The sequence below is a fragment of the Myotis daubentonii genome, chromosome 13, assembly GCF_963259705.1.
Source record: "Myotis daubentonii chromosome 13, mMyoDau2.1, whole genome shotgun sequence".
NCBI lineage: Eukaryota > Metazoa > Chordata > Mammalia > Chiroptera > Vespertilionidae > Myotis > Myotis daubentonii.
In genome coordinates, this window is record NC_081852.1 from 64,479,395 (window position 1) to 64,490,703 (window position 11,309).

General features: G+C 43.7%; 1 protein-coding gene across 1 annotated transcript; it reads right to left on the reverse strand.

The window, feature by feature from the left end:
- Window positions 1–10,239: 10,239 nt before the first annotated feature.
- LOC132214593 (NEDD8-like) lies at window positions 10,240–10,817 on the reverse strand. Its single transcript, XM_059661948.1, has one exon. It carries the CDS (start codon window positions 10,725–10,727, stop codon window positions 10,509–10,511), a length of 219 nt encoding a protein of 72 aa, XP_059517931.1. The 5' UTR covers window positions 10,728–10,817; the 3' UTR covers window positions 10,240–10,508.
- Between the last annotated feature and the right edge of the window lie 492 nt (window positions 10,818–11,309).

The window sequence follows — 11,309 nt, forward strand, 5'->3', positions numbered from 1 at the left end:
TACAGGAACATATTCATCTATTCATCCAACACATATTTTTAAGGCCACAGCTTTAGACAAGATATCGCAGGGACCTACAGAGAGCTCTCAGAACCTCATCAACAGTAGCATGGGGACATTCTTTTGAAATCCAGCAATTCCATCCATTTTCTTTCACTTTTTTTAGTTACATTCAAGCTAAATGAAATTTAATATTTTATTAATAAAAAGCAAATATACTATAACCCCACTGGAGACTCAGCCAAAGGAGAGCCCCGAGGAAGTCCATGTCTGTGGGGGGCAGTGTGAGGCGCAGCCGCTCAGGCACACGGGCTGTGATTCCCTTAGAGATTCCAGGCTTGCTGCTCTGCTGCCTCCAGAAACCATCGTGGATCCAATGATGCATCTGCTAACGCTGGCCTCTCACTTACTCAGAAACACACATCTGATGCGCATGCCTAGCAGAGGGAGCCGGTTCTGCCCTTGTAAACTGGGTCCCCTGACCACGGCGGGCTCCCACAGGGTCGCTGCCTCATCTCCCAGAGGCACCTGTCCATGCTCCAGGCAATACCTTTCCTGGGGGGAGATGTTGGTTTTGTTCTGTGGCCTGCCCGCCCATGTGATTCCCTATTCAGACTCACAGGCGATTCTTGTTATTCACAGCAGTGATGGTCCACAGTGTGGCCATGGAAACTGAATGAGCAATTCCTGAGCCATCGCTCCCAGAAGTACCAGGTTAGGTTTCTATGAGTCGCTGGTTACAAAAATTTTCTCAACCAACTAATCCAAACACGTGTTCTACATATGTTTCTGTTAAAGACACTTATTCCATATACAGAGTGGGGCAAAAGTAGGGCTATAGTTGTTCGTATGACAAATATCATAATAGTTAATAATAATATAAGGATAAGCTCTGTGGCCCTAACTGGTGTGGCTCAGTGGACAGAGCGTCGGCCTGCGGACCGAGGGGTCCTGGGTTCGATTCCGGTCAAGGGCATGTACCTTGGTTGCGGGCACATCCCCAGTGGGAGGTGTGCAGGAGGCAGCTGATCAATGTTTCTCTCTCATCGATGTTTCTAAGTCTCTATCCCTCTCCCTTCCTCTCTGTAAAAAATCAATAAAATATATTTTTTAAAAAAGAATAAGCTCTGTGTTTTGCATACAACTGTAACCCTACTTTTGCCCCCTGTATACTGTTGATGAAATAACATTAAACTCACAGGGAACAGCACCGTAACTCAGCCCGACGGGAGCTTATCTAACACAAATCTTTCCTCTGTAAGTCACTGACAACCTCCTTGCTTTTAGGAATGCTAGACCATGCTTCAGCACTAAGCCATTTTAAACAGTGAAGTCACCAACAAAAAGCACTAAAAAAGTAAAAAGGTGGCATCAAATAGGCCCCACAAAGAGCACTTGCTTACAGTATGAGCTGCAACAAGAACGCAGAGGTGGCCTCGTGCTACTTGGCTGGGAAGGTGCATGTCAGGTGCCTGAAATTTTGGGGGGGCTCTGTGCATGACCGTGAATGATTGTGAAAGCCCACGAGTATTGAGTTTGAGGTTGCAAGTAAATTTTAGCAAGCAGGTGAGTGTGCAAATATGGAATCTGCAAATAAGGAGTGTTTCATTGTATTTCCAGCTCGGGGAAGGGGAGAGCTTTGAGAGAGCAGTAAGTGGGCACAAAGATCACTGGACCCAGAGCCAGGCAATGGCCTGGGAAATAGACTGGCTCTGTTCCCAGTCAGCCATGTGATGATGGGCAAAAGCCATGTCCACTATGAGCCTTTGTCTCCTCATTTACAAGCAAGGGGTTTGACTTAAGTTACATCTGAGATTCCTTTTGCTTCCAAAGTTTGGTGGTTCTGAGTTCTGCTCTCAGGTAGAAGCCAAATGGGTCTCGTGTGAATCACTATATTGACCTGCTGTTTGTTACAGAGATAATCCCTCTCTCTCCATGCCAGCCCTGTGGTTCTCGCGTCAAGATCCTAGGCCTCATAATAAAGCTTTTCATATGTCAACTTGTAAAGAAATATCCCAGATTGCAACTGTGTGAAGAGCAAGTGACAAACGAGGCTTTGTGATGTGGAGAGAATGTGCAATTCCAGAGCAGAGGGAGCCTCTTCCAAGAGAAGGAGGAATTGAGGGCCTTTTAGCAGGACGTGAGGTTAATATACCAATGGAGGTCAGTGGCATCATTAACTCCTCATAGTGGACTCTGTAATTTTGCTCAGCAGGTGAAATGGCAAGAATAACCTGGCAATGTTTTCAGAGGGGTAATATCCAAGAGTAGGACCACAATGCCATGTTTATTGTGAAGTGAAATTATTTGTTAGATTAACAAATATCCCAGCATGTGGATATTCCAATCATAATTTTTAATAAGAGTGGGAAACATCATAGCAAGCTTATTAACGTTACTTAAATCAAGTATAATGCAGTAGGAATTCCCATTTGTCCTTCTCATAACTATGAGAGCAGGTGCCAGGTGGGCTGGAGAGAAAGGTAACACTTCCAGGTGGACAGGTGAGAAAGCCACCAAGGAATATTCTGAAATTCATGCTTCCGACCATAGTTTTAATTACCTTGGCCCAGTTCCCATTGGAAGGTGAAGAAAATCCATAATGTGTTAGAGTGCTTTAATTTCTTCTCAAATCAGAGCGCAATTTGTCACTGCCAGATAAGAAGTGAAAAGGTCATCTTCTCACTTTGAAATTCTGAATCATTTAATAGCTAATTTGTCCTGCTAATTACTGCCTTCCACTTCTGTAATTATTATGAATCACTGTCCTCCTTCTATTAGTAATGAGTAAGGCAGGGACAACCTAACATGGCTCTCCTTCCAATTGGTCAGCCTGGCAATTGAGCTGCTCCCATGTGGCTGGCGGGAGGGACTTTCTATGTCACTCAGCTTCGCTGGGTTGGTGACAAACGTTAACAGCTGAAACAGTATTTGCATGTCCATCTGGAACTACTCTTCGGTAATGTTTGTATGTGACTCTCCTTTTTGGCTGAGCGGCAGCAATAATGAAGTGAAGAACATTCTACTGCTATTCTAATTGTTTCTGGGTCCCCAGTTACACCTGAAATACCTGTAGCTCCATCACTATCCAAAGACCTTTTGGAAACAGCCCACTAGTCACATCGCCAGAGAGCTCGGGAGAAATCTTGGCCAAAAGCTGCGGACTAATAAGATGACATCCTAGGAATATTTTTAATGTTACGATTTTTGAGTAATATTTCTGTGAACTTAGCATGTTATTCCTTCTTTTTTTTAAAATATATTTTATTGATTTTTCACAGAGAAGAAGGGAGAGAGAGAGAGAGAGTCAGAAACATCGATGAGAGAGAAACATCCATCAGCTGCCTCCTGCACATCCCCCACTGGGGATGTGCCCGCAACCCAGGCACATGCCCCCGACCGGAATCGAACCCGGGACCCCTCAGTCCGCAGGCCGACGCTCCATCCACTGAGCCAAACCGGTCTCGGCATGTTATTCCTTCTTTTAAGGTATTTCTGGCAACATTATACAGATTGACCTTGGACATACAATTGTGTTGGTTGGATATAAAGGAAACCAGAAAGGTGTTCCTGACCCAGATTTCTCCCAAGCAGTAGCTGGAGGGTCCACATTTACTTTTTTAAATCCACAGGCTCTATTGGTTCTCAAGAATGCCCTATTTATGAGCAGATATTCCCAGGAAGCCCAGCGTCTCAAACATTTATCGACTACCACCTCACCGGGCCTCCAGCTTGGATGGGGCTCCGGTGAGAGTCACCCCTGAAAAATGGGAAAAGTTGAGAGCAAACTTCCATGCTCTGTAATTTTGCCAGGGTTAACCCGTCTCATAACATTTGAGGTTACTGTAATGTCTTCTGTTGGTATACTTTCTATAATATACAAATTCACTGATTTTACTCAAATGGATTGAATTGGCTACTACCAGGCATAAGTAGAAAGAACACTTTGGTATAAATATGCCAGGTGGAGGTTAAAAGTGTAGAATTTGATAAGTACAGTTCGGGGTACCTTACAAGTGATGGGCTGAAGGGTTAACTTTGTATATGATCCACGTGCTATGGGTAGAAGTGATGGCATCAGAGAATAGAATGTCTGTCTTTCAGCATTAGTCGCTACCATCTGTCAGCTGCAGAGGGTCCTGGGGCATGTGGAGTAAGTGTAGGGTTTGGAATAATAAACACAATAGCTACCACTTATTGTGCTATTGCTTCCAAGCTGTTGCTGTGCCCAGTTCCTTACAAGCACTCTCTCATCCCCTCATCTGATGGAGGTGCCGGCATTACTCCATAGTACAGACAGGTAGTCAAGCCATTCCACATTCCACACATGGTCACAGATAGGAAATGGCAGTCACTGGACTCAAGGCTTTTTTTCCTCAAAAAACAACTTTAGATTGTTACATTTCTGTATTTCTGCTCTTATTTTTGTCTTGGTTGTTAAATAAGTTCTTTTTCTAGCTTCTCAAGATGAAACTTTGATCACTGATTTTAAGTCTGTTTTCTGGTATAAGCACTTAAAGCAATAGCTTTCCCCTCTGAGCCAGCTTTAGATGCACCCCACAAATTTTTTATTTTGTACTTTTATTATTATTCAGTTGAAATATTTTCTAATTCCCTTGTGCCTTCATTAACCCATAGGTTATATAGGAGTATGTTATTTAATTTTTAAATAACTGGAGTTTCTCTAGAAATCTTATCGATTCTATTAATTTATATTTGTTAATTTTTAATTTCATTTCATTATGGGTGGAAAACTGACTCTGTAAGGTTTCAGAGTTTTGCAATTTATTGAAGCTCACTTTATGGCCTAGCACAGTGGTCGGCAAACCGCGGCTCGCGAGCCACATGCGGCTCTTTGGCCCCTTGAGTGTGGCTCTTCCACAAAATACCGACTTCTGCACAAGGGCCACGAAGTTTCAATCGCACCGTACATGTGCACTGCACGTGGTATTTTGTGGAAGAGTCACACTGAAGGGGCCAAAGAGCCGCTTGTGGCTCGCGAGCCGCGGTTTGCTGACCACGGGCCTAGCATATAGTCTGTTTTGGTGGGTACATTCTGTGTGCACTTGTAAAGAATATTTTGATGTTGTTGGGTTTAGCGTTCTGGAAATATTAAGTCACATTGGTTTATAGTGCTCTTCCAATATCCCTCCTTAATGAATTTTTGTTTACTTGTTTTATCAATTACTGAGACCTGGATGGCAAATCTCCCATAATAACTGTAGATTTGTCTTCTCTCTTTTTAGTTCTGTCAGTTTCTGCCGCATATATTTTGAAACTCCGTTACTGGGTGCATAAATATTTAGAATTGTAGGTCTTCCTTGTGAAATAATTATTTCATCATTATGAAATATCTCTATGTCCTACAATATTTCATTTATTAGCAGTTAAATTACTTGATAATTAGCTTGGGCTAGTGTGGCTCAGTTGGTGAGACGTCCTATACCCCAAAAGATTGCTAGTTTAATTCCTGGTCAGGGCACAAGCTCAGGTTGCAGGCTCATCCCCAGCCAGGGTGTGCAGGAGGCAGCCGATCGATGCTTTTCTCTCACATCCACATTCCTCTCTCTCTCCCCTCTTCCTTCCCCCCCTCTAAAATAAATTAAAACATGTTTTAAAAAGGGCAGCATCGAGACAGGGAATGTTTGGATAATTTTTACAAATGGAAATAACAACTCAAGGTGCCTGTCCATAGTACTTTGTATGGAATTGACACTCAGCACACATTAATGTGAAGATGCTGGTGATAGATTCAGGAAAGGATGGCATCTTTCTTCTGTTATCCTTGGGGTCCTCACTCACCATTCATACTTGGGTGTTATTTTAACTTGGTTTTATTTTGAGATAACTCCTAAATGTTGAGCTCTTTAGAAATAATAATCACACTGCCCTAAAACCTCTAACACAGTTGGTTGCATTCCTATGAACGGAGGGGCACCATCTTTAGGTGACGACAGTGGTGCTATGGAACTGGTGCAGGGAGGCTTCTGAGCAGACACTGGGGGTTACGTCCATGTGTGCTTATAAGCAGTGAGCGGGCAGTGGGGGGAATTCCTTCTCGGAATTGTGTTTGCATCTTTTATTTACTTTCACTACTTTCTTCTGGATCCTTCCACATGTCTCTTCCACATTCTGCTCCAAACTTTTTTGGTATTCCACTGATAATCATCTGAATTTAATTAGAATTCAAGAGAAACATATACTCCACATTCAGGGGGAAAAATAAGAAGAACTGAGCTCACTTTGGCAGCACACACTTAAAAAAATGATCAGTTTCTTAGGATGCAATTGCCTCTTAAGCAAAATATTGATTTGTTTCCCCAAAAGTGTGAAGGTAAACAAGTCACTCAACCCCTTTAAATGGATAGCTCAGCTTGCCATTAAGCAGGCTCTGCAGGCGAAGTGCGAGATAAGAGGACCCGGAGCGGGAAATCTTGAGATGTGTGGCTGATTCCAATCCAGTGGAGTGGAGAGAGGCTATTTATCCTCACACTGAAGTAGGGACACAGTGAATGCGGGACTGTTTAGAGCTCTTGAACGGTTTCTGGGTTTTCCTTTACCGGGAGGTAAGGCTGGTGCTTAAAATTACTGAAGTATATCCTACCCGATTACAGAAACCAAAAGTGAGAAACTCTGATCAATTGCACTTGGAGGAAGAGCTGACAATTTGACTGTCAGGCCAGGCAAACGACAGACTCAAACTTCATCAGTCAAAAGCATAATATTTAGCCCTGATTGGTTTGGCTCAGTGGATAGAGCGTCAGCCTGCAGACTCAAGGGTCCCAGGTTCGATTCCAGTGAAGGGCATGTACCTTGGTTGAGGACACATACCCCGTGGCGAGTGTGCGGGAGGCAGCTGATCCATGTTTCTCTCTCATCGATGTTTCTAACTCTGTATCCCTCTCCCTTCCTCTCTGTAAAAAAATCAATAAAATATATATTTTTAAAAAAACACTTAATATTTATATCAACCAATTTTGAGAGAACATTGTTATGCCTAAAATATATGTGCATGTAATATCTCTCTCAGCACATAGAACCAACCCGATAGATTCTCCTCTTTAGACAGCTAATGAGTATTTTTTAAAAATATAGAGGATGGTCAGCTTTCATTTAAACATAGTTATAAAATGGAAAGGAGAAGTTGGGTGCTCACATAAGCCAGCAGTTGTATATGTTAAGATGGCCAGTGACACTTTCTTGAAGTGTCACAGGAGTCCCCTCCAAGCTACATACTGCACGACTTCATCCAGAATCTGGAGGGTCATTTGTCCCTGGACTCTGAGTGCCATGAGGAGCGTGTGGACCAACCTCTCTCCGTGCATGCCGCTTCTTCCTGTTGGCCTGCCGGAGCTGCCAGCTGTGATTTCTCTGTTTCTGATTGCATTGAGAACCTCCTCGAATTACAATGGCAAAGACACTCGAATCCTGAACCGATGCCATCTGAACACGCGAGGCAGCTCTTCTGTGGATTATCTGTAGTAACTGAGCTTTCAGAACGAGAGCTGCAAGTTTGGGGAGGTGCTTGCTGCTCTGGGCCTCTGAAGAGCTCTCGTTGGGCGTGGTCTCCAGCTCCCTGAGAGGCCTGAACATGGCACAGTTTTTGCAGTTACAGGAAAAGAGGCTTATCACTCATCCTGGAGAGGTTTAAGTTTTGGATCTCAGAGCTGAACTGTAGAAAGCTCTTTTCATCCTTATTTTCTCCACCTCCAGGAAGAACGCTTGGAACTCAGTCTTGAGGCAGGACTTCCTGCACTAGAAACTAGCAATGGTCTTGGGTTTTGCTGGCTCTGGCCCTTTTTTCCTAGTGCACGTCAAGGAAGCTGAGGGCAGATGGCCAAGGAGTCAGAAGCTGGGGCAGAAACGGGGGTGTGGAGACAAACAAATACGTTCTTTAAAAAAGCACCAGAAACAAGCAGTCATTTTGCTTCCTGGTGTTTAAGATGTCATTACTGTGTTAAACTTGAAATTTAACACATCGGTGGCTTTACATTCGCTCAGAAAATTATTGTCGTCTTGCAATTAAATAGTATTTTTACTATATTCCTCTAACGTGTTTCTTAGTAGGTACTCTAGCAGTGGAAATTTTATTTGAAAAATGTCAATTCAACCTGGAGGTTAATGTGCATTGGAATTATCTATTGATTTTGCTATACCTTGGCCATCTTTTCCCTACTTCCTATAACGAAGTTAAACGCATTGTTTAGTTCAAGTTCTTCCTCCCACACTAGGTATATATTTTTATTTGTTTCCTAATACTTGCATCTATAAAATGAGTCATTTTTATTATTTTTTCAGCTGCTGACGATCCATCTGTGTGTGTGCTGCATGAAGGCTTCAGGCCTGGTGTCTGGTTTGGGGCCCACAGAGAACTCTGGCCTTGGCAGCTACACCAGAGTATAAGTTTTCACAGTTTTCGAAGGTATAAGTGCTATGGGGGTTTAGCATGTTCCTACACACAATTCTTAGGCATAATTTTTGTTGTTGACAGTATTACAGATATCTCACATTTTCTCCCTTTCCCCCCCTCCCCACCCAACCTTCACCCCACTCCACGGCTTCCCCATGCTATTGTCTGTGTCCATAGGTTAAATTTTGTTGGAAATTTTTTAGTGATTAGAAGATTAAGTCTGATTAGACTAATTACCAAACAAGATTATATTATAGGGTAGAGGTTAAGATGAAGAGTAGAGGAGTCAGAATTACTAGGGCCTGAATCTCAACCCTACCATGTTGGGTATGTGACTTTAAGCCGCAGCTTCCTCTTCTGTAATGTTCGGTTAATAACAGAAACTTCCTCCGCTGCTGCCATGGCGATTAAGAGAGACAGTGCACCATCCCACAATGACTGAAATGGCCAGATGAGGTATAACCCAATAAATCAGAAACTTCTGCATTGAACATTTAAACCTGGGGGACTTTGCAAACAATGTTAATGTCCCAAATAAAGTCTAATTCAGTTCAAGGTGATAACATTTATATTCAATGAGTTCTTCAGACTGCAGACTCAGCTGTTTCTGATCACATTCGCATTCCCAGCACCTAGTACGTGTTAGCAGAGTCAGCCCAGTGTGCTGGGGGTGGGGGTGGGGGGTGAGGGGGGGGGGGAGGGAGTCCCAGACTCAGCAGGGAAAGGTATGAGAAAAGCAAGTCTCTCTGCCTCCAGTTTGCCTTCCTCCTAATCGTCCTTTACTCTCTTGCAGAGGTTTCTTTGCAAACGCAGGTCTACACCTCACTTGGCTGCAGCACTAAGAGGGAGGCTCTCTTTTCACGGGGAGCACCGGCGGTTTGGTGATCTCAGTCTAGAACTGCCAGGGCCCAGCCCCTGGGTAGAGCTGGAGGTAGAGAATCTAGGACATTAGCCAGGGTCCCTGCAGGAAATCGATGGGCAACTTGAGAAGAACATAATAAATAGGTTATTTGCAAAGTTATAGGAAGGACCTAGGGAAGCCAGGAGAGAGAATACATGCCCAGGCTGTGGTCACCCTTCCTAAGCCTGGAGGGGCAGGGGGGCAGTTCCTGGAACCAAGGGCACCTTTGGACAGAATTGGTGACGCCGGATGGGAAAGGAGCTAAGAAATAAGCTCCCGACCTCACTTTCCTCCTACCCTTCTCTCCAGTGACTCATGGAAGCCAGGGTGCCAGGGAGCTGCTGACACAGGTCAGCTGATTGGTCTTTCAGGACCCAGAGTTGGGTAGAGAAGGGTAGGTTGGGTTTGGGGAGCCAATATGAGGTTCCCAGAATCTAATGTAGGTAAGAGAGGGTTCACCTTACTTGAACCCTCGGAATGGGCTCCTCCCAAGGAGGAGGGGTCAGAAAGGCATGCTGGGCAACAGAGAGGGTGGGAGCCTCTCCTCCCCACACTGAGGAGACAAAGGAGCCCATGTCTCCGGACTTCAAGTCCAATGTTCTTCTACTACAGTTTCCTGAGGTTAGAACTTGTCCCGTGACCACGGATGTCATATTTTATCAGAGACTCTTCCAAACTGACACCTGAAACTTGCTTAACCTGGCTTTGAAATGGCTATAAATAATTTAGCTTCTTTAATTTGGGCATTTCTTATAAATCTTATGATACATTTTTTAGCAATTTTTCACAACTTCCATTTCCTATAGGCAATTTATACTACTTAGTATTTTAAAAATTACCTGTTGAATACTATGGTTCTTAGATCAATCTTAGAGAAACTTCTGGTAAAATCTTTTTTTTTTTTTTTTTTTTGGCCAGGAAATATTGACAACCAGGGACATAGCCATAAGACAGGGAAGTACACAGGACTGCAAACTAAAACCCAATAGCCAGCAGGGGCCATTTGGGACAGGAACACTGCATCCTGGGGTCCTCACAGTGTCCTACCCGTAGACACAAGACTGGGCATCCAGGGGAGGGGGCAGTGACTCTGGAGCCCCAGAGAGTGACAGGATATATGATGCCTCATCACGAGAGACAGGGCAAGGAGGTAAAATGGAGAGAGGGTCCATCACTGCCTAAAGCCACCTCCTCCTCTTAGAGCCACACCAGGTGGAGGACTGAGCCACCTAGGATTTTATAATCAGCTGCTGTCTTCTCATCATTCATCTGTTTACCACTGCAGACAAGCCGCTGCTGCTGTGGGGGGATTCCCTCTTTCTCTTCCACACGTTCCTTGATTCGTTCCACCTTATCTGTGGGTTCAATGTCAATGTCAATCTCCTTTCCGGTCAGCATCTTCACTGTAATTAGCATCTTCTTCCAATATTGGGTCTGAACACAGATAAACTGCTGCTTCTACCGCTGTGGCGGCTGCTGCCGCTCCCCAGCACTCTGTCGGTGGGAGTCACTCCTGGTAAAATCTTATATGCCTGATGCTAGACTTAGATTTGTGGGTCCTTGGGTGCTCTCTTCTATGAAGTTCTCAGGTCACAGTGGCTGGGCGTTTATAATGTCCAATTCACTCGATCAGTGTCATCTTGTATAGAGAGAATTAACCTGCTGAGTTTTCTAGACATTAGCAATATATAAAAATCCTATAATGAAGTATGTCATCTCTCTTTGAATATGAGTAATGAGGCATGAGAATTTCTTTTTAAAGCAATAATCAAGAAAGAAAGCTGTGCATTCCATTCATTATGTGAGTCCACAGAAAGAGCAAGGAAAAATACTAGTAAACATTTTTCACACATTTATGTCCATTTCAAGCCTAAAATGAGAGGTTCTTGCTACTTGACTTAACTGCTATCACAAAGAAACACAAGTTGCTGTGATCAGATATTTCACAGAATACAAAAGCCTGAATCCTTGACATTTTGGAAAGTAATATAATTATCC

What these genes read in the sequence shown, in the direction of transcription:
- LOC132214593 (XM_059661948.1), bottom strand. Translation starts at nt 10,727, where the DNA reads ATGCTAATTACAGTGAAGATGCTGACCGGAAAGGAGATTGACATTGAC.